Source organism: Megascapheus bottae, chromosome 18, assembly GCF_031878675.1.
Source record: "Megascapheus bottae isolate mThoBot1 chromosome 18, mThoBot2.hap1, whole genome shotgun sequence".
NCBI classification, from domain to species: Eukaryota; Metazoa; Chordata; class Mammalia; order Rodentia; family Geomyidae; genus Megascapheus; species Megascapheus bottae.
The window spans coordinates 34,155,978-34,179,043 of NC_143526.1; the positions used below are offsets into that span (position 1 = coordinate 34,155,978).

Below are 23,066 nucleotides of genomic sequence, written 5' to 3' on the forward strand. Positions count from 1 at the left end.
AAGTCTTACCCAGGCATCACTGGCTGGATCAGAGTCTGCTCACGGTGTTTTCAGAGTTGAGAGTAGCCACTGTTATCATGATGACAGATACAGGAATCACTGCTTTAGCTGCTTGACGGACATCTCTGTGGGTTTTCAAGAAAATGGCAGGTGTTTGTTTTATTTTTGCTGTTATTTGGGACAGCAAGAGCAAAAGAGGCAGAAATATGCTTCACAGTTATAGAACCATGCAGATAGGTTCTGATCCTGCCTCTGTCCCTACCCATCCTGAAACAGTGGTCTGATTCTACTCCTGAGGAGCTTAGTGGCAGGGTGGGGTGGGGTGAAAATGGGGGTGTTTGATTGGGGGTAGGGTAAGAGGGTTGGCAGCTGTCAGTAGCTGTTGAATAGCCTGCCTTTGACAGCTTCTGTTCTTTAAAAAAAGAAATAAAAACATTAAGTATTTATAACAAAGATCTAACATGGAATTATCATTCCCAGCTAACTTTATCAAACAATGCCTTATTCTAAACCAAACATCCTTAGGGCCTTTAGTGTGTTTGGTTAGAGTCCTGCCTGTTTTTTTTTTATCAGAAAGATCTTTGTAAATACAAACTAAAAGTTTATATTTAGAAAAATTTCCTTTCAGTCAAGGATGGGCTTACTTTATATTCCTATGTTTTTGTAATCTACTTTCTTTGGGTCCATCTATATCCTTGGGGCATTGTTAACCCCACTATTTCTGACATCACATCTTGGCTTGTCATTATAGCCTGTCCACAGGGACTTTTTGTCCACAGGATAAATCCTCACCTTGGTTCTTTGTTATCAGTCTCTCCTGCAGTCCTAGCCATACAAACTGTTTCTAACAGACACTATGAAATAAATTTCATTATGAGTCATAGTCCTATCAATTATGAGCTATTTGATCTCTGCCATAATTTCAGGAAGCTCAATTAGCTCTGCTTCATAGAGGGTGAAGCTGCCTGCCTTTATATAAGACAAAGCAGTTTTTCTAAGGTCAAGTAAGACCTCATGGAATTTAACCAAAGGTTTTCCTAAATTCAATTTGTATGTCTCTTCTATGCTATTTTTCTGCCTACAGTATCTACCCCCTTCCCCTGCCAAGCAGCTAAGTTTCTTTAGGATTAATCTTTTACTTTCCTGTCTGAGTGCCTGAACCATAGTTTTTGTAATTAAAATGGCAGTAGTGTCATTATGTCTGTCCCACATCTTTGCCTTTATATTCCACATGGTAGACTGTAGGAAGCTTGAAGTTTACTTTGATATGTGAGCTTTCAACTCCCACATTTACCATAGTGATAAAACATTGAATATGTATCAAATGATACAGATCTAGAAAGGAATATTTTAGGAAGTGAACCGTTCAAACATAGATATAGAAACCTTTAAAATATCTGCTAATGGTGATTGGACACTGAATATAGAAAGGAGAAAGAAATATTCTTCATCTGTTATGATACGTAATGAATGAGAAAGGGATGAGCTGGCTGGAGCAGGTTATACTGTCTGTCCAGCACGTCAAAAATCTCTGAAGTCCATCCTAAATGTTTAAATGAAGTAAAGTGGTTGGCTTTGTAAGTAATAGAAGTCAATTGTGTTTGCAGCATCTAATGCAGGAATGGCATTAGATAGTGGAGATGGGGCCAGAGCCAAGAACTGCTGAGTGGACAGGAGGCCTGATTTTCAGCCTCCCTCTGTAGCCATTTGTGATAATCTGAATCTGGCTCTCCACCAGTCATCCTCCTAACAAGACTTGCACAAGACAGCTTTTGTCCCCAGCACAGACACATCCTGATTCAGGAGTTTACTTACACAGACTTTTAAAACCACCTACAAATATATACATATATACTCACATTCTTTATAAATGCTACTTTTTATATTCATTATTACCAACACTTTTATCATAGGCTGGGAAACATTCAGACAAAAATGAATTATCTAGATGCACCGAGCTACTTCAACACTCATATCCCCCCCCTTACAAATGGACTTTCAGCAAAGAGGCAGAAAGAGATAGATACTCAGCCATGACCCGGAGACCTAGAATCATTAAGGAAAGCTTGCCTTTTGGCTTCAGAGCAGGGAATGAGGGCTGCAGGCAAAGACTGAAATCATATACATTTGTCTGTATCTCCCACGGGATATCTCAGCAGTAAGATGATGTTGACAGTACAGATGGACATTTACCATCTCATGACGTTGTTCTAGGCATTTACAGGACTATGGGACATCACTGTCATGATCATTTGAACATATATCCATGTTTCTTTTCCCTCTTACATAGAGGAAGTGTCAGAGTATTAGAAGGGCTCATAGTTTGCCCAAGATCACAATAAGCATAGATCCCAGCCTATGACTGGGCTCACACACATCTATCTCCCCATCAGAGCCTCTCTTCATAAAATGCTGTGCTTTATAGACCAGAGAATCCAGCTCAAGTTTATTTGAATGGTATCCTGAAGAATGATCTCATCCCATGGAAATAAGATCTCAAGATCATTGAGTAAATCCCCTATGCATGGAGGAATTCTTCAATGGTGCATCTTACTATTGGTGTCTTGTGTCTTTGGTTTGCCCTCTTGTTTATCTTCCTAAAATTCTAGGCTGGGAACTTGTGAAAGTCTTAATGGCAAATGAAACAATTGTTTCACTAGGAAAAGAATGCCGGGACACAGAAGATATCCAGAATTCAAATTAAGGACTCACCTAACAAACAATACTAATTTGGTAAACACTTACCTATTGATAAGTGCTGCATTTGTGGGAACCAAAGTATCAGTGTACTTGTAGAGTCAGTGCTAGCTAGAAAGACCTGGAAAAAAAACATGGCTATGTCCAACAGACATGCTATTTTGGTGGAAAAATTCATGGCTCAGTGTGACAAAGGTGTCTCCCAGGACAGAAAAGCATTTATGTGGGCTGGAACAGAAGAAAGGAAATCATTTGCAGAGATGAGAACCTTCTTGATCCTTAATTAGCACACAGTACTTTCTCATGGGATCCTCAAAAGATGTTGGAGAGGACATTTCCTTTCTAGCACACTTGGGCTTTCTATCAAGTTTACACTGGTTCTCACATGAAGTGGTGTTTTTTTTCTTCTAAATATTGTATTTGTCTCTTACAGTAGACTGGAAAATTGCTCATCATTTTTTTCCAAGCCCTTTTATATGAAGTTGCTCTACTTCCATGGAGAAAGTAAAGCTAGTTGTTTATTTCTTTAATGTGGGTGTGATTTGTTTTGTTCTCTGAGACATTAGCAAACTTAAGCAGAATCACTGTGTTCCCCAGAACACCAGTGTCCTTGATGATGTCAGTTGTTCTGGACTTATCAGTAGGGGTATGAAGTATAAAAGTAAAGCAAACAAACAGAATGAGTGCTGTGCATAGTAAGCATCAGAATTTAAACTTGTTGTCCTTAGAAAGTCAAGAACATCAAAGAGGAGTGTGTGAAAGAGCCTGCAAAGTATTGACAGGGCAGGAAGAGAGGAGTGAGGTATGTCACTGACATATGGAGACATATGCCCAAGGCATTCTAGGTAATCCAGCTCCAAGACTTTCTTTAGCTAATCAGAGATGAGAAGATGGCCCAGCCAAGCCATGGTTGTTTATAAAATGGCTGCGTGAAGCCAGTAAATTTTGGAATGGGATATAACACAGCAACAATTGTGCAAAATCAAAGAGGACAAGTACTATGAGCTCATTATTCAGAAGATGGAATTAATCTCTCAGAGGATTAAATGAATTTCCTAAGGTGCCAGAGTCACTGAATGGTAGATGAATAACTAGAACTCAGGGCAGTTCATGAATGTTTTTCTAACCAATGCAGTTACTTTGTGGCAGTTGTAAAATGAGTTTTTTTATTTGCCATGCTAAACTTTCAGGATTGTTAAACAACTAGTCAAATAAATCAAATTCCACAGACACTCTATCTCAACTGCCCTCTTCCTTTCATCATTATTATGCATTCATTAACAAAGCTAATCATCTCAATGTGATGTGTTTTTGTATGTAGTTCTTGTTAATAAAAGAAAGTAGCTTAGGCCACTTTAAAACATTATCTCAAGTCACAATGATACTCTCCTTTGAGATAAACCAGTGACGACATACCTATCACTCTCCCATGCTCATAATTAGAGGGTTTTTCGAGGATTTAACTAGCCAATAAGACCTGATGAGAGTCACAGGGTGCTCCTACACTTAAAATGTGTGAATAAGTTGAGCTTGTGGGCACTCTGTCTATAACTGAAAGGGAGAGAAAACTTGGACGTTGCAAACTGTTGTGGATAATTTATCTCATTTTTCAAAACTGTCTGCATTGTAATTAGTCCCCCCCCCCAGTTTCACTGAAGGGAATTTTGATTTTGGGAGAAACTTGATTGCTTTTCTTTCTTCTTTTTTTTTAAAGATTTTATTCATTGTGATTTTTGTATCATATGTCATGTTTGACAAACAAGTATTCAAGAAGGGACTCTATATGCAACCAGTGGCACATAGAACATATTTAAAAGTAAGCTGAGGGTTTGTATGTCATAGATACATATTCATCTGTATAATAAAACATTATGTCTAGAGAGTATATATCCCATCATAGATTTTATGTCTATGTAGTTATGGTTATATATCCAAGATTATATCCATAATCTTGGGTACCCAAATATTGAGTCACTTGTTCAACTCACAGCCTTTTCCATATGTGTGCATCTCAACTGTTTTTTTTTAACCAGAAGACTTGAAAAAAAAATAAAAAAGTAAACCACATTTGAAAAGTTTAAAATGTAAAACAAAGTAAAAGCAGAATTACTGTGATTGAGTTTGGTGTTACAGAACCCTTCCTTCCCCAGTCAACTGCATCAAACCTTTTGCTCTCTGCTGAGCAGAGTTGGAACACCTTGCTCTGAACCATAGTTGAGTGGATTTGCTGGCTGCCACATCTAGTCTCTCTGTCTCTGTGGACCCGGCCTGGTGGTTCCTTAACAGGACCTGAATGCCTGATCAAGCTCAGAAGAGGTCCCAGAGGCTTTGGGGAGGCTGGACTAGATAGAGCAGGGCAATCAACTTTTTGACCTTTTGTAGGTAAAGCACATGCAATTGCCTGGACCATAGTGGGGTTCCTGGGGAGTCTAAGAGGAAAATTTTCCAAGAAAGCTCATTCTTCTAATGCCAGGATTTCTAAAAATAGTGCTGGCTCAATGGGAATGAGGAATGACCTCTAGCCTCTTCCTCCCCTGCTCCACTCCAATTAACTCGTTTTCTTTCCTCTCCACCTGTACCTGGGGTTCTCTCCAGGCCATAGGCAAATGGTACATTAATCACACATGGATCAGCCGATGTACAGAGATGGTGAGAAGTGGCTGATTTATGAACTGGCCCTGAAGTGTAGAGAGGCTGGGAGTGGGTAGGGCAGGCTCAACTCAGGGAGCATATGGGGCCCCTCTTTTAGGACCAGACCCATATGCTCCACTACAGGTCCATATGTTGTGTGGGATGGTCCTCTGCCCTTGTCAGTGTGAAGCTGCTTGTCTGTTATAATGTGCAAGGAGCTGGGTTGATCATGTGTCTTTGTGGCATTCCATCATAGCCTCCTCAGCAATGGGAGACTATAAGATCCCAGGAGCTCATCTTACAAACAAGAGGAGGGTCATAATTATGCCCTTGTCAATATACATTGACATCACTTATTTAGGGATAATTCACAAGATAGAAGAGAACATACTTCTTTTTTTAATACTTGTCAGAAGAGAAAATTGAAACACAGCAGTTGAATCACCAACATTATTACAGAGTAATACGAATCACAACTAACTGCATGTGCACAGGTCTCAATCTCAGTTCCTAAGAGTTAACCAAAATCATGGAGAAGCAGGTGCTCCAGGTTGTAGATAAAGTCAGACTGTATTTGCTATGACTCCATTCATCCAATCACTCATTCATTTATCATTCACCTATTCATTCCATGGGAGTTTACTGAGTTCGTATCACATACCTGACTTGATACCAGGTGATAAGGTATAGCTGAAATAGAACAGGAATGCTACCATCTCTCTTAGAAAGTACATTTTAGTAGAGTAAACCAGACTGTCAAAAAAATTAAGAAATAAGGGAAAAGAGGACCTGGCTAAGTGGTTGATGTGTGCAAGGGCTCTGGGTCAGAACGAGCCAGTGTGATTCAAACATAAACATAGAAGAGGTGGGGCTAGTAGTAGAGAGTGATAAAAAATGGAATGGAAAAGAAATGGAAGGTTTTCCCAGATCATACGAGGCTCATGGCACATGCTGATATCTGTGCACTGAGGAGTCATTATGGTTTTAAGCAGTTCAACAGCTCTTGCTTGTAGTGAATACTGGTGAATAGTAGCTTATCTTGCTCATTAATAGTGTGGTTCTCCACATGCTAGCCCACCCTTCTTTTCCCTATCCCCAAACATTTCCTAGGTTCAGAAGCTGACTTTGGGAGCAATTATTTGAATAGAGAGGTATGCAATTATTTGAATAGAGAGGAGAGCGAGCAATGTACCAAAAACATATTCACAAGGATATGGGGGCATTCTTAAATCTAAAAATCACTAGTGAGTACTTAAAACCATATTTGTTTTTTAGTGAGTTCTAAAGTGATATCATTCCTCCACCCCATTAAGTTTTACTATAGTATTTTAGCATTGCATTTTCTCTTGAAATTTTTACTTCTTTGAGGGTCTACAACACTTGAGGGTAGTTTATTGCTTTCTTTTATTCTCGTAGCAATTTTAGCATTCCATTCTAGTAGGCCTGACCTTGGGTACAAGATCTAGTAGTCTTCAGAGATTAAATTTTATTTACCAAACACTTGAACAGAGATTATTTTGTGCTTGGCATGGATCTAAACTCATTGCAAGAATAAACTCATTTAATCCTATAGCAAACTTTTAATATCAGTGCTGTTATTGTCATTCCCTATTTAGGAATTTAAAAAACATGTAGTGTAGAGAGATTACAGAAAAGAACCCAGCAAATGAGAGCTGAGTTTGGGTCTTAGCAGTCTATTTCCAGTGTGGATGTGAGCTGTTATTATAGTCTTCCATAATTTTTCTTTTAGAAGTAAAGTCACAGGAGAAGATTGTAAACCCTGTCATTTCACCTAAAATGCCATGCTTTTATTCTCACCCTTTACATTTATTGCTTTTTCTCTTTCCCTCCAAGCTCTCCCTTCCTTCTTTCCCCTTCCTCCCTTTCTGTATTTTACTTTTAGTCCTACCTTTTCAGATGCATTCCCAGAGTATCTATTCTGTGCTAAATCTTCTCCAGGGCCTTTTACCTTTGGCGGCCTATAGCCTCAACATCATCCAGAGGAAATTTTAGGCCATGTACATGTATGCAGCACTGTGCAGATGTTCCTAGCACCTCTCCTGCTCAGTTCCCCACCAGAGCTTTTAGCTTGTCAGACCTATGATTTGAGATTCTAACTCATTTCAATTCGCCTTTAGGGTTTTGGTTCACACATTTCTGAGGGCTTGGTAAGAGAGAAGTTGAGAAACATTCTCTCCACTTGGACAAGCTAACCCTTGAATATTTAATCTGTGAGTCCTGCCAGACTTCCAATAATAGGGGCCAGCAAATTTTTGACTGTAGAGGACAAGGTTTCAAATAGCTTTATCTTCATAGGCCTTTTAGTTTCTGCCATAGCTTCTTAACTTTGCTGGTATGAGGGAGTAGCTTTGCACACTACTTAAACAAATGCATACTAAAGTGTTCTGGTGGACTTTATTTATAAGAGCAGTCGTGGGTGGATTTGGTCTTTGGGACATAGTATGCTCATTTTTGCAGAAAGATTTGATCCTTCCTTGCAGACATTGCACCCTGTGGGTATTCTGACTTAACAAAAGGATCACTATGTGACTGCAGGATGACATCATGACACTGTGGTGATATCAACCCAATCTGGTACACACTCTAATCTTTATGGACATTCTTCTATCTCTCAAGACTGCCTAAAAATGTGTGGTAGTTTAAAAAGGAGTTGGACATCTCCACTTAGCATAGCAATTCTTCCACATGAGTGGTGCATCATGGGTCTCGTTTGAGTAAAGTTCTTACTTGATTAGAATAAGAAAACAGAGATGGGAGGGCAATGGGTACCAAGACATGTGAAAGGGTATCAATGTATGTGAATTAATGCACCTTCTATCTGGCAAATATCATGTAACCCTTTTACTAATTACAATAAAAAAAAAGAAAACAGAGATACAAACGAACAAACGGGTATCCGGAGTACCAGGGATGGAGGAATAAGATGGATGGGATGTTATTCTAAAATCAGGAGCATGACTTCCAGGCCATAGTGAATGAAATACTGTGAAAAGTGCCTTTTCTGGGTGGAGTACAATTGTTGGGGCTCATAATCAAGTTCTCTGTAGTACCAGGCTATAATAGGGCTATGGTATGAAAGTACATTGTTGTATGGCTTAGCTCCTCCTGCTTCTGATTTCCCTTTTTAGCTTCCCCCACAGGAGCACTTCTCTCATAAATCACTGTACACAAATCCTCATCTCAGGGAACAATTATCTGAACAGAATGGAGAGCTGAACTAGTCTGTGTGCGCTCTCCTGGGTCTGGTAGTCAGAGCTAAGCCTTGTATCAGAAACATGGTAGGATTCATGAATACATGAGATGTAGGAACATCATTAAATTTACACAATGCCCTGGGTCCAATGCTCTGTTGTCTAAAATTGTACATTGTTGCTATTTTCTTTTTTTTAAAAAAAGAAAATTATTTTTATGCATTAATAGTGAGAGGATATTTTTATTGTTATTAACACAATTATATATTGTGTATTTTGAACAAATTCACCTCCTCTACTACCTTTGCCAATCCCTCTCCCAGTCTTCTTCCTTTTCAAACAGTTGTGGGTTTTCTTAGGTTGTGTGTGTGTGTGTGTGTGTGTGTGTGTGTGTGTGTGTGTGTACTTGTTAATCTGGGGTCTTACATTCTTTTTTTTTGCCAGTCCTGGGGCTTGAACTCAGGGCCTGGGCATTGTCCTTGGACACCCTTTGCTCAAGGGTAGCACTTCTGGCTTTTTCTATGTTTGCGATGCAAAGGAATGGAACCCAGGTCTTTGTGCATGCTAGGCAAGCACAAAGGTCTACCACTAGGTCAAACTCCTGACCTGCAAAGTCTAACATTCTTGTTAGGCTTTGTTGTTCGTGCCTGGTGTTCCACCACTTGAATTGTACTTTCAATCTAATTTTTACTAGTTAATTAAAGACTGAGTCTCAGGGACTCTTCTGCCTGGATTAGCTTTGAACTTTGATCCTCTGATCTCATCCTCTTGTGTAGCTAGAATTACAGGCATGAGCCACTGGTGGCCACCTATGATTTTAATTTTTTGAGCAACTTCCATACTTGTTTTCATAATAGCTAATCCATTTCTGTTCTCCCCTCCTCCAATAATATAAAATGGTTCCCCTTCCTAATAACTACTCTTTCATGTCTTCTGGACAATATCCATCCTTGCAGGTGGGTAAGAGTACCCTGCTTTGGCTTTGATTTATCCTGGTAATGAGTGCTGTTCGAGCACCTCTATACTTATTTTGAATATTTTTGTGCCTTTTTAAGTCTATTTCAATTCTTTTTCTTTTTTCAGTCAGCTTGGGACTTGAATTCAGAGCCTTGTAGGGCTTTCTACTTGAGCCACTCCTCCTGGCCCCTTCTCTTTTTGCTATAATTTTTTTTTTGTGTGTGTGTGTGTGTTAGACACAGAGAGAGAGAGAGAGAGAGAGAGAGAGAGAGAGAGAGAGAGAGAGAGAGAGAGAGGAGAGGGAGAGGGAGAGGGAGAGGGAGAGGGAGAGGGAGAGGGAGAGGGAGAGGGAGAGGGAGAGGGAGAGGGAGAGGGAGAGGGAGAGGGAGAGGGAGAGAGGGAGAGGGAGAGGGAGAGGGAGAGGGAGAGGGAGAGGGAGAGGGAGAGGGAGAGGGAGAGGGGAGGAGAGAGGGGAGAGAGAGAGAGAGAGAGAGAGAGAGAGAGAGAGAGGAGAGAGAGAGAGAGAGAGAGAGAGAGAGAGAGAGAGAGATTTCTGAAGGCAAGAGTTCTGATTTCTGCCTAGCTGGGAGAACAGGTGTGAAAAATAGCAATCAGCTTGTTTTTTCAGATAAGGTCTCACTAACTTTTGCAGTGGAGGGCCTTGAACCATAATCTTACTATTTCTTCTCCTACATGGTTAGGATTGCAGGCATGAACTGCCATGCCCAGTTCCTAGGTTCATTTTTTTTAAAGATAATTTGGCTTGGGGGCTGGAAGTTTGGCCTAGTGGTAGAGTGCTTGCCTAGAATGCAGAAAGACCCAGGTTCTATTCCTCCGTCCCACATATATAGAAAAAGCTGGAAGTGGTGCTGTGGCTCAAGTGGCAGAGGGCTAGCCTTGAGGAAAGCCCAAGAACAGTGCTCAGGCCCTGAGTTCGAGCCCCATGACTGGCAAAAAAAAGATTATTTGGCTTGGCTTTTGTCTTTTATTTACTTTTTTCTATGTTTTGGCCAACAATATTTGTGTTTAAAAAGGTTCTGCCATATTAATGTGGCTAATATGTTTACAAAGGAATTTGGGGATTTGATTACTTGTTTGTTCTTCATTAGTTCTAATTTTAAGAAATTGTCAGGAAAGAGGTAGCACTTTCCAGCTTTGTGGAAGAGCTGACCTGTGGTAGCTCACAAGAAATAATCGTCAACTTTCCAAAGAGTGTGCCCACTTGTCCATGACTTTGGTAGCTTAAAAATGGCTACTCTGGCTGGGGAAGTGTAGCCTAGTGGTAGAGTGCTCGCCTAGCATGCACAAAGCCCTGGGTTTGATCCCTTGGTGCCACATATTCAGAAAAAGCTGAGAGTGGCACTGTGTCTCAAGTGGAAGAAAAAAAGTTCAAGGACACTGCCAAGGCTCTGAGTTCAAGCCCCAGAACTGGCCAAAAAAAGGTTACTCTGGGAATATTGACACTGAGGGATCTTGCAAATGCTGAACCAGTTGGTGGGGACACCTTTCTCCAAGCCTATCCTGCAGAGTTTAGTGTTTTTCCCAGAATATGTCTGGTAGGGCCCGAGTAAGCCCATCCCTACTCCCCCCTCTTCTCTTGTACTGACTACCAGTGCCTATGGACTAGCTGGGCTTACAGTAGATTATCCAGGTATCTAAATAAGGATGATGAGGGCTGCAATGTCCTTTTTTTCCCCTGTCACGACCCACTGAGCATCCATCAGTTTTTCTTCCTACCAGCCAGCAGATCTTCTCTTGCATTCAAAACGTAAGTGTCTGGTCATCCTTTCACACTGGAAATACAAACTTTACAAGGGAAATGAAATGATATTTGCAGCTGGAGTTGTTTTGTTTTCCTTTCTGAGAATATCGAAAAATTTAGAGGTTCTGATCTCACCATTTCACTGAAAGGAAGTGAGAGTCATGGGGTCTCTGATGCCTATGCTAATGCTGAAACTCCTGACAGACAGGCTTGTCAACACCTTCCCTGTGCCAGGTCAGAAGTGTAAGGCCAACAGGGGTGGATCTCAACTCAACTTTTAGGAGTATGACTGAGTGTGAATCCAACTCAGTAACTTCTATATTAACTCCACAATGGATATCAGGGTTACTATATGAGTTTACAGTCCAACAGGAAAGACTAGGTTGTCAAAAACAAGGGACACTAAAGTGGTTTGGTAAGTGATTGGTGTGGGCAGGAGAAGCAAGTCCTGATTCTCAGGCAAATTGATTGTGTTTTGAGTCTTAACAGTGTTGTTCTCTGCATCCATTAAGAAAGCCATTTCATGTTGGGTGGCATGCAAGTGTATACAAATCGGTTCACTGATTCCAGGGAGAACTCTAATTGTGTAATTCCTTAGAAAAACAAAGTCAAAGTTCAACAAAATAAATACCAGGAAGTGGGTACTAGAAAGGGGTGACGTGGGGCAAAGGGGAAAGGGATAGATGAAAAGAGAAGGAGAATGCAGTCAAGAATTCAGTGTATATCCTATAAAATTAAGAAGAGTGAAGGAAATGATAGGTTGGGGATGGATGGGTGAAAATGTAGAGTTTACATTGATCAAGATACACTGTATTCACACACTGCATTGTTAAATGGCAATTCCTTTGTACAACTAGTTAAAGATAGTAAAAGTGAAAAAAAGAAAAAGAAAGCCATTACCTTCCATATTCTTAGCAGTAAAGATATGTGTTCTTTAAAGAAAGATTTGGAGTTTCCTACTCGAGGTGGGCTCAAGTCATCTCAAGAACAATTGTGCAAAAAATAAAAAGAACAATTGTGCAAAATGATAGAGAAATGACATAGGACATATTGAAACAAGTCAGTGAGTAGAAACAGGATTTTTTTTGTAATAGTTATTCTTTTCATATGGAAAGAGGATTTTTCCATACTCTCTGAATGGGAAAGGCACTGAATGAGAAGAGTAATGTAATGCTTGGACTTGCTCTCACACCCAGGCTTAAGGGAAGCAAAGGGGAGGTGACAACCATTCTCCCTGGCCACTCCTTTAAGGGATAAGCCTAAGCCCAAAGGAATGCCACAAGTGGACTTCCTTCTTTGGGGGCAAATGGAGGGTTTCTAGAGGGAGATTGGCATCTCATACTTGTGCCTTTGCAGAATGTGAAGGCAAATGAAAGCCAACTCAGGATCAGCAGCAGGAGAAGAAGGATCTCAGAAGGGGAATGGATTATTTGGTTTTCTAAATGTCAGAAGCTGGATCCAGAATCTTCAGTGTCAGGAAGTTTGGGCTTCCCTCCTGGAAGGATTTTTGACATACCCTTCCTCTCTCTGTCTCATCCACTGAGACCATGGCTACAGAGTGCTCAGTGGGGAAGCCCCCCCCCACACTCTCCCAGTGTGACATTTGGGTCTTTGTTCTGAAGAAGCAAAGCCTGGGATTCTTCTTTTTGGATTATAAAAATCCATTATGCTAAACCCAACCCATACTTCTATGTAAAATGTTCTCCTGGAAATAAAAACACAGAAGTACTCAGAATTAACTGTGTTTTTTTTCCCCCCTCCCTCCCCTCTGTAAAGTGCCCTGTTTTTGGTAGAAGCTTTCATCTTTTTCAACTTCTTTATTTGCTCTGCAACAGCATTATAATGACAATAACAAAAAACACCCCAAATAAAGCTGTTTTCATTTTTCATATTTATTCCAGATCTTGGCCACATGCAGACATCATTTTTACAGTTTTACTCATAGTGTCTACAGAATTCTGTATTGTGCTCTGTTCATTTAACATTATATCATAAACAAATGTTGCTTCTTTGTCATATTTCAAATTAACATTTTTATTTGGGACATACTATTCCATCAAGTTGATATAATTTTTTTTACTTAAACATTTCTGGAGAAAATGAGGGAGGGGTGAAAGTGTTGTTGACTTATGTAACTGTAACCCCTTTGTATATCACCTTTACAATAATAATTAAAGAAAAAAATCTGTTAATATATGCACATACTATTTAAAAATATTTTTGCTAATATGTATTCAATCAAAACAGAAAAAAAGATTTTCAGCCCCTTTGGTAATACCTTTTTTGAAAAAAATTCAAATGATGATATTCTTTGAGCAATATTCTTAAAATTGGCAAAATTTTAAAAATGTTTCTGAATCCATGTTTCTAATGTGGCCAGAAATTTTACGAGAATTTTTACTTTTTTTTTTTTTTTTTTACAGATTTTCATGTTATTGGATTATTGCTCATGAAAGAAGTATTCTTGCTCATGGGACATGGTGGTATAATCTTGTAATTCTAGCTCCTCAGGAGGATGATGAGTTCAGATCAGTCTGGATAAACTTAGTAAGACTATATCTTAAGCATAAAAACAAAAGGGTTATGACATGGCTTAAGTGATTGAGCCCTTACCAAGGCCTAGGTTCAATCTGCAATACTGAAAATAAAAGAAGGGATGCTATTACTGAGTGAACTAATAAAAGAGGCCTGAAGAGCAATTGGGAACATTCTGGACTGAGCATATAAATGCATACAATAAACTCCAGTGTGGACCAGAGGTGTGTCCCTGCTCTTGTTTCATAGATATTACCAGTGACAAGCTCGAGTGTAGCCTTGTAAAAATGAAGAGAAGCCATGGGCTCCCTTTGTGATCTTAGCAATTCCATTCTGTGTCAGTCTAGGTGTAAATGTGGGAAGCATGTGAAGTTAGTCTCATTTTACTGGTGCAACTTGTCCTGTGTATACTTTGCCTCTGCTATTCTTCTGTTGCTCCTGTTCCTTCCTCATTGTCGGTTAATGTTTCTCTAATTGTAAATGTTTTAAAAAGTCAGGACTTTTGGGTTTACTACCTTCTTACCATTAGCCTCAAAAATGTCAACATTAAGATTCCTTCCTTCTTTCCTTCCTCCCTCCTTTTTTCTCTCATTCTCTTGCTTTCTTTTCCTTTCCTTTCCCTGTGCCAGTATCTTATGCCTGTAAATTAAGCTACTCTAAATTATGAGACACAGAGGATCACAATTGTAGTCCAGCCTGAGCAGGAAAGATTGCTAGACTTTATATCCAAAATAACCAGCAAAAGCAGGGCTGGAAGTGCAGCTGAAGTAGTAGAATATCAGCTAAAAAAGTACTTGGGCCTGAACTCAAGCCCCAGTATTGTGTTCTCAGATTTTCATTTATATTTCCTGAGACAACTGTGCAAAAATATACAACTAAGTTTCCATTTGACTGAGATAGCTAAGTAGAGGTTAGATAAGTATGTAAATTCTATTTACATAGGAAAGACAGTCAACTTATTTTCCTTTATTCCTTTCTCTCTTATGTCAAAGGGTTTCAACTGTTATTTTTCCCCTTCCCTTTTCTGACTGTATACATAGCTTTTGAACAAGTAATCTGTTGTAGCGTGAACACCACATGAAGGTGGTGGACACATATACAAGTCACTATGCCCATGATGCTCCCAGAACTTCAGGCCTTATATAGAATTGACCTATTCCTTAACTTACAAATGAGGCAATACCATGTGTTTCCTTCCCATCTTTTAAATCAAGCAAACTTAGCTATGTGATTTTTTTTTTAACTTAAAATACAGTAGCTTCTCCACACACAGGAATAATGATAGGAGTTTTTTAGAAAATTCTAGAAATAGTATCCAAAATTTTGTTTCAAGAGCCATTTCACTTTTTAAACATCTATATTTTAAAATATTATCTTAAAAGTCCATAAAATGCATGCGTTCATTCAGTTTCTCTTCATTCTATTATCTTTTAGGACTATAATACAAGAAGTAGAAACAGAAAATTAACTTTGGTTATGTACTACGATAGGTGTGACCAACAATTAGCCTTGTGTTATAAAGCATTGAATTAGAACTGCATAGTAGGTACATTGTGTGGTAACATAGCCCAATTATAGGTTTCATTTTAGTTTTGGCAGGTTGTCTGCTAATAGTCTCTGTCTCTTCCTGGCTCCAGTCTAAAATGGAGGACTTCCCTTACCCGGCAGCACCGTGCAGTCTGGTCGTCTTGAGTACTGAACTCTCAGAACTTGGGGTGTGTATGCACAAAAGAGAAGCTAGTCCTTTCAATTATGAACTAGATGATGTGGGTGACGCCCATTGCCGGATCCGGAAGTGCGTAGAGGCGGTGCCGGAACCGGAACTACGTAGTATCGATGGGCCTTCTCCCCAGATCAGAAAGTTCTGTAGATATTGGACCCACAGTATGTCAAGCAGGTCCCGGTAAGCGGAAGTGTCACCGGAACCGGAAGTAGGTGATGCGGGCGTCAGTCGCCACCGGATCAGGAAGTACTTAGAGTCAAACGCCTAGACTGTTAGGCTATCGCGAGATCCGGAGCTATGTGGCGGCTGTTGCTGGGACCGGAAATACGGGATGATGGTATCCGTCGCCGCTGGACCAGGAAGTAAGTGGCACTTGATGTCATCCTATGTTATCCCTGGGTCGGGAACTCCGTGACGTGGGTGTCCGCCGTCGCTGCCTGGTCGGCGCTTAGGATGGTAGGTGATGCTGGCGTCCGCTTTGGCGGGCCAGGAAGTACGTGTGCCGGAACCAGAAGTACGCAATATGGGTTTCTGTTATGGCTGGATTTGGAGGTAAGTGACCTCGTCAGCCACTGTCCCCGCATCTGGAAGTGGGTGATGTTGGTGTTTGTCATCGCTGGCTCAGGAAGTTGGTGACCTTGGTAGATGGCATCACTGGAACAGGAAGTACGAGGTGTTGGTGTCCCTGGTCGCAGAATGACGAAGTAGGTATGTGAGTAGAAGTTCTTGCCAGATCTGGAGGTATTGCCTGATCAGGAAATCAGTGATGTGGATGTGTGCCGTCGACTGACCAGGCTGTAGGTGATTGCTGTCAGCCACCACTGAAATCAGAATATAGCTGATGTTATTATATCCTATTGCCAAATTAATAAGCACCGGAATTTATCCTCCTTTGCTTCTATCAGGAATTAAGTAATGTCTGTAGGTGCTATTGCTGCATCAAGTAGTAGGCAATGTTTGCTATGTTCTGTCAGGAAGTACCTGATGTTGGTTGACATGTTTGCACTATCAAGAAGTATATGATGTTGGTAGAATCTATCAGGCAGGATTTAAGTGGTTTTGGTAGATGCTAATGCAGTCTCAGGAAGTAAGTGATGTTGGTGTATACTGCTGCTGTGTCGAGAAGTATGTGACGTTGGTAGCTTTGTGAGAACCACGGACACCAAAAGGGAAAGGATTGCTTTGGCAAAGCACACATTTACTACTGTGGAGAATGGTGCAGGAGCACACTGAAAGGGTGTAAAGCAGGATTTGTATTGCTTGCCCCTGGCTTTATCCTGACCAGGTGAGCCCTGCTCCTTTATCAGGCTCAGGTTTCACAGTTTTTCATGATTTGCTAACAGCCCAGCATTTGAGCCAAGGGCAGGGAATTTTATTGGCAGACTCTTAACGAAGGACTCAATGGGAAAAGTTGGGCAATGTACTAGTGGACTAAGGTGCCTCCTGAAAGGCTTTTTATATCTTAGCAGCAAGTTTCACAACAAACAGAGGAGGGTTTAGCAAAGCAAGAATCCAGAAATATAACCTTGAACAGGGCAAATGAAAATGAGTCTTGAAGTGTGTGGCTCAGTGGTAGACTGTTAGCCAGTGGGAAAAATTGGTAGGTATGGAGTTCAAGTCTCAATCTCAAACCTAAAATGGAGTCTTGAAAAGGAATGTAACACATTTAATAGAAACGATTATTTCCTACATATGATGTTGATTTTAGTTGGTAAAGATGAGAACAGAATCATTCATTATTTTCCTTTTTTAACAATGTGTATCTTGGGGATAAGATCCTGTTTTATTAACATCAAACTGTTCTTGTCTTCTGATTCTTACAAATGTTCAGTTGATGGTTTGAAGATTTAGAGGAAAGGAGACTATTCAGTTTCTATTTGGGTAATTTTGGCAAGTGAAGGCATAGGTTATATAAAGGCTGGAAAGATGCACATTCTAAAACATCTTGGGACAGTTCTATAGAAGACTTTAATTTCTGAATTTCAATTGCCTTAGACATAAACTAAGGATACTATTTTTTTTTGCCAGTCCTGGGCTTGGGCTCAGGGCCTGAGCACTGTCCTTGGACTTTCTCAAGGCTAGCACTCTACCACTTGAACCTCAGCACCACTTCCGGTTTTTTGCTATGTATGTGGGGTACCGAGGAATCGAACCCAGGTCTTCGTGCATGCTAGGCAAGCACTCTACCACTAGGCCAAACTCCCGGCCCCAGGATACTAATTTTTATGTAGGTAAAGTACATTTTCCAGCACAGTTCCTGGTGTGAAGTCAGTCTCACTACATAGCAGTTCCTCATAGTTCAGGAAGGCATGTTCTGGGATACCAGATCCTAGGTTCTACTTCCACTTCTGTCCGCTTCTTCTTGGTTCATAAGACCTAAAATGTCAACTACATGGAGAGGAAATTGTTATCTAGCTCCTACTGCATGCAGACTTGACTCAAACTTGTTTTAAATTCACATTGGTGAAAAATGGACTTGCATCCCACTGTGAATTTAAATACTTACAACCAAGGGATAAATGGATCGCATGGCTCATTTATCTTGCAGCCATTAATTAATGGTGGTTAATTGTAGTTATGAGCTGTTGAATTCCAGGCTCTTGCACCCATACATTTCCTTAATGTATTCTGAATACCGTGGAGGCAGTCAGTGAGTGGGATACTGAGAGATTATCCCAGAGAGCTCATAACCACATCTCTGCCCTTTTATCCTTTCAGAGAGAGCCCTTTACTGTGCCACTCTTAGAGGCTGATTAAGGACCAGGGACTGTGGTCCTATAATGTACTGCTTCCTGGGGGATTCTCCTGAGGGATCTGCTTAACCTAACGCCATATTTTCTACAAATCAAATAAATTAATTGGCAACATAAAATTAAAAAAAAACAAATAAATCTGGTGATTTGAAGAAATTCTTGGTATATGCAGAATTAGTTCTTTAGTATGAATAATATACTTCTACCAGGATCTAGTAGCTCATGCTACTAAGGAGGCTGAGATCTGAGGATTGCAGTTCCAAGTCAGCCTGAGCAGGAAAATCCATGATACTCTTATCTTCAGTAAACTACAAAAAATTAATAAAGCTGGAAATGGAACAACTGCGGCTCAAGTGGTAAAGTGCTAGCCTTGAGGAAAAGAAGCTCAGGCACAGCATCCATATCTAGAGTTCAAGCTCAAGGATCATGACACACACAAACACATGATGCTGAATTGCCCATTGTTCTATTTGTGGATGAGGCTGCTGAGAGTGTGGAGAAAAACCTGCAACAAACGGGTTTCAGAAGAGATAAGACCTTATGACTCCTTCTTAGACTATTCTTTTTTGCCAATCCTGGAGCTTGAACTCAGGGCTTGAGCACTGTCCTTGGACTTTCCTCAAGGCCAACACTCTACCACTTGAGCCACAGCACCACTTCTGGCTTTTCTATATATGTGGTACTGAGGAATCGAACCTGGGTCCTCATGCATGCTAGGCAAGCACTCTACTATGAAGCCAAACCCTTGGTAAAATCCAGAAAGTTGACATTTCCAAAATCAGGAGTCATAGCTGGGTTTAGAAATCAGGTAGGCAGAATTCTCAGAAGATCCACGGTCTTCCCATTGGTGTGGAATATTCTTTTTTTGAGTGTGTGAGCCTTTAAAAGGATCTCGAAGGCAAAGAAAAAGAGATTTAAAGCAACAACAAATATTTTCTTTCTCTCAAAGAAGAAAATGACCGAATTGTGGTCCTTCCCCCTCCCTCCCTCCCTTCCTTTCTTTCTTCCTTCCTTCTTTCCTTCCTGTATGTGGGGACAGACTCGGGGCCTGGAGTCTGTTCCTAGACTTTTCTGCTCAAAGCTAGCACTCTACTACTTTGAGCCATAGTGCCATTCCAGTTTTCTGGTGGTTCATTGGAGATAAGAGCTTCATGGACTTTCCTGCTGGCTTTGAACCACTATCCTCACGTATCTTCCTCCTAAGTAGTTAGAATTCCAGGTATGAGTCACTAGCACCCAGCTAATGTGGAATAATTTCTACATGCTGAATTTGGCAGCTAGCAGACATGGACCTCAGTTCTACAACCAGTGACAAAGAGGGCTTATATTCCCTAACTTCCATACAAATGAGGCATTTGTGCTTTAGCTACTGGAGGACTTGCAAGTGATAATATAACTAAATTCCTCTTAGGAAATTTCCTTTGGCTAATTTCCTTTGCCTTAGATTATGGCTCCTTGCTAGGGAAAGATAGGTTATATCCAAGGCCTTTCTCATGGCTGTGCCATAGTCTTGCTTTTTTCTTCAAGTTCTGCTTCTTAAATTCTTTCAACAATATTCCTTATATCTCTCCCCACTTAATATCCTACATTCAGATCTTCCACTCAAAGTATTATTCCCTGTGTCACGGTCAGAAACAGATTTTTGGAGCTGGATGACCATTAACCCCTTCACTGATGATTAGTGGAATAGTGAATATCCCTGCAGGAAGTAGGGATGCAGTTGACGCAGTGCACCACTGGTAACGGACAGGGAGTGATCGTAGAAGATAATATGGCAGCAAATGTAATGCCTCTAGATTTTCAAGATATTCAAAGATGTAATAAATATGGGGAGAATGGATGTTTCTTGGGCAATGTATTTGAAAGAAGCATTGGGAGCGTGGGGATGCTCAGTCATCAATGTAACCTGAAATGTGAAAGTTACATTCCTTGGCAACACATGAAGGAAGTTTCATCTCTTGCAGCTGGAGGGCAGAAAAGACTCAAAATCAGGCTACAGCATCATTATAATGGTTATAGCTCACCTAAGAAAGTTGAATTCTCTACCCTAAAATACCTGTAATGCTAAGTAGATGCCTTTGGTAGAGAAAGAAGCAGGATCACGAATCTGGTAATATGAACAACTGGATTGATATATTTGATAATCTGAAAACCCTAAACCCATCAGAACCCTTGAGGCCTATAGAAGTGATCAGTTTCTCCCTGTTAAATTGTGGTACTTCCCTCTGCTGGAAAGTGGTTCAGGGGCTTCTTTGCCATTACTAGGTAACACACACTACCTTCAGGGTCTATCCTCAACTACATTTCCTGCCAACAAATCCAGTAACTCTATTCTAATTAGAACAAAATGGCCAGGAGATTTTTTTAGCCTTCTAAAGCAGGATATGCCAAGGTGGATATAAAGCTCTCAGTGCAGAATAGAATGAAAATGAATCTGAACAGTTTGAGGCTCATAGAAAAAGTCAAAACTGAACTCTGGCAGATAGAAAATGGAGACAAAGAAGCCATGGACAAAGAAATAAGCTGAGGAGAAAAGTTGAGAGAAGCTTATTTAGGGGAGAAATAGCTGTGTGAATTCCACAGGAAGTCTGACAACTAGTAAGGAAAGAACACGAGTATGTCAAGGCTGATGGGACAATCAAGGTAAATGTTGGAGGAGAGAGTGGGCAGCAGACAGAAGATACATGAGAGATGGTCAGTGGACTTGGTGGGGAGAAAACTCATTAGAGAAGGGCAGAAATCCAGACATGAAAGGTTTAGATTTTATTCCAAGGGCAATGGGGCACTGCTTGTGGATTTTGCACAACAAAGGGACAAGCATAAAAAGATCATCTTACTGATTAGGATAACATGGGATCCTATGATCTGGGACTGTAGAAATAGCTGTTCTGTATTTAGATTCTACTCCATAGCAGGGTAAATGTCCTCAGGAAATGTGTGTGTGTGTAAAACAGATTCAGTCAGATGTCAGCCTTGAAACAAACCAGTGTCCATCTTCAGAAGAAGGGTGGTGGTAAATCAGATAGTACAGCACTGGATGGTGATGGGAATGAGAGAGTCCTTGTAACATAGCACCATATGGCCAGGCCTCCAGGCACATGCAGGCAAAGAAGCCATCCACAGATGAGTATGCAGGTCTGTACTGGAACTTAGGTGGAATCTAGATATTAATAAAACATAATATGACATGATTGTGAAAGGGGGACTTTCGGGGGATGAAAATTACTGAGACAGGGGAAGGGGGAAGGCCAGGGTAATAGGAGGTGGATAGGATAGGCCGTTAAAACTGTTTAAGAAGGATTAGAAAGGCAAAGGGAGAGAAGAATAATAGGTGGAATGAATTGGATCAAAGCATACATATACATATATACTCCTTTGTCCATTGATTTGTGCTAAAAAGGACATGCAATTCTATTTATATGAAATTCATTAAGCAGGAAAACTAACCTAAGGAGATCAGATGACTTGTTCCTTTGGGGTGGGAAATGATTGCAAAAAAAATGAATAAGTGTTACTAACATTTATATTTGGGTCTGTGCTAATTTCATGGATGTGCAAATGTGTAAAACTTCAAGGTGTAGGCTGAATATGTGTATACTGCATTACCATATTTGTTATATTTCAAAGATATTTATCCCTTTAGAATTTCTTCTGTATTTACTCTTGGGAACTATGGTGCTATAGAAAACACAGATCTATATTGGTTACTAAAAATCATATAGAATTTTCCTAGATTGTTCTTAATGTATGTGTGGTGATGCTCAGATTAAAAGTAAATTTAGCATTTACTCAAAACTGAATCAGCACACTAAATATATCTGGTAGTTTTCTTTGCCATTTCTTCAGAAAAGCTTGCTTTGATTTGTGTATATAGTGTATGTATCTGTGTGTGCAGTGCCAGCTATGTGCACATAGCTGGGACATCTCCTTTGAGTATTTTTCCCCCAGAATTCTGCAGAGGACATGGCCTTTCTGCAGCTGGGCATGGCATGAATAATAGCCTAGTGCTTGAGTATCTAAGCTGTCCAAGCTGAAAATTATTCCCTTTGTATGTGACCCAGGCATGCCTGGCTCTTCCTCTTCCTGTCCTGGTGGGCTTTTCTCAGTTCAGTCTGCAAGAGCACTCATCTCCCCAGAAGAGCAGCATCTTGCTTGCTATGATGGGAGTCTAATTGTTCCTAGATTGAGTATTTCCCTGGGATGGTTGTTTCAGCCGGTGTTCCCTGAATTAACATGCTCACTGAAGGATTGAAGATGGTGATTAGGCCCGACAGCATCAGTTTCGGTGGGACAGTTGCAATGCCACAAAGCTGCATGGGACAGTGAGGAGATTTATTTGTGTGGAATGGAGACATATGGCCAGAATCATCCGCTCCCTTTCCTCTATAATTAAAACATCTGGGAACACCAAAGTGCTGGGAAATGAGAAGACAACAGTGAACATTGCTTCCAGTCCATCTCTGAGTTACCTATTCATGGGGTTTGGACATCAGGGGGTCCAAGCCACCTGGCATGGGCTGGTCAGAGAATTCCAATAACTCAGAGGCCACTTTCTTGGAAGAATGATTTTTTAGTCTTGGTTTTATATTATTTTTGTTTGCAAGCATATACAGTGTATTTCCTTTTATGTGCTAGTACTGGGGCTTGAATTCAGGGCCTCATGCTCTCATTTGGCTTTTTCACTCAAGGCTGGTATTCTTCCCCTGAGTCATACTTCTGTTTCTAGCTTTTTGCTAGTTAATTGGAGATAAGAGTCTTTCAGATTTTTCTGCTATGGCTGGCTTCAAACAGTGAAC

At 40.5% G+C, this 23,066-nt stretch overlaps 1 protein-coding gene across 21 annotated transcripts in view; it reads left to right on the top strand.

Moving 5' to 3' along the window:
• LOC150050474 (uncharacterized) overlaps positions 1-23,066 on the top strand; it is a 542,379-nt gene that overhangs the window by 310,070 nt on the left and 209,243 nt on the right. For 16 of the 21 annotated variants that reach the window (XR_016538651.1, XR_016538654.1, XR_016538652.1 and 13 more), the window contains one exon: positions 13,683-13,806. The exons of 4 other annotated variants lie outside the window; for them this stretch is intronic. Coding sequence is in view for 10 of the 17 variants with exons in the window: in XM_090352362.1 (XP_090208488.1) it covers positions 13,683-13,806 (124 nt within the window). In the remaining 7 variants the exon portion in view is untranslated. Of the gene's footprint in view, positions 1-13,682; positions 13,807-15,720; positions 15,880-23,066 lie in introns of those variants that run through there. One more of the 21 variants, XR_016538656.1, reaches the window with a different exon arrangement.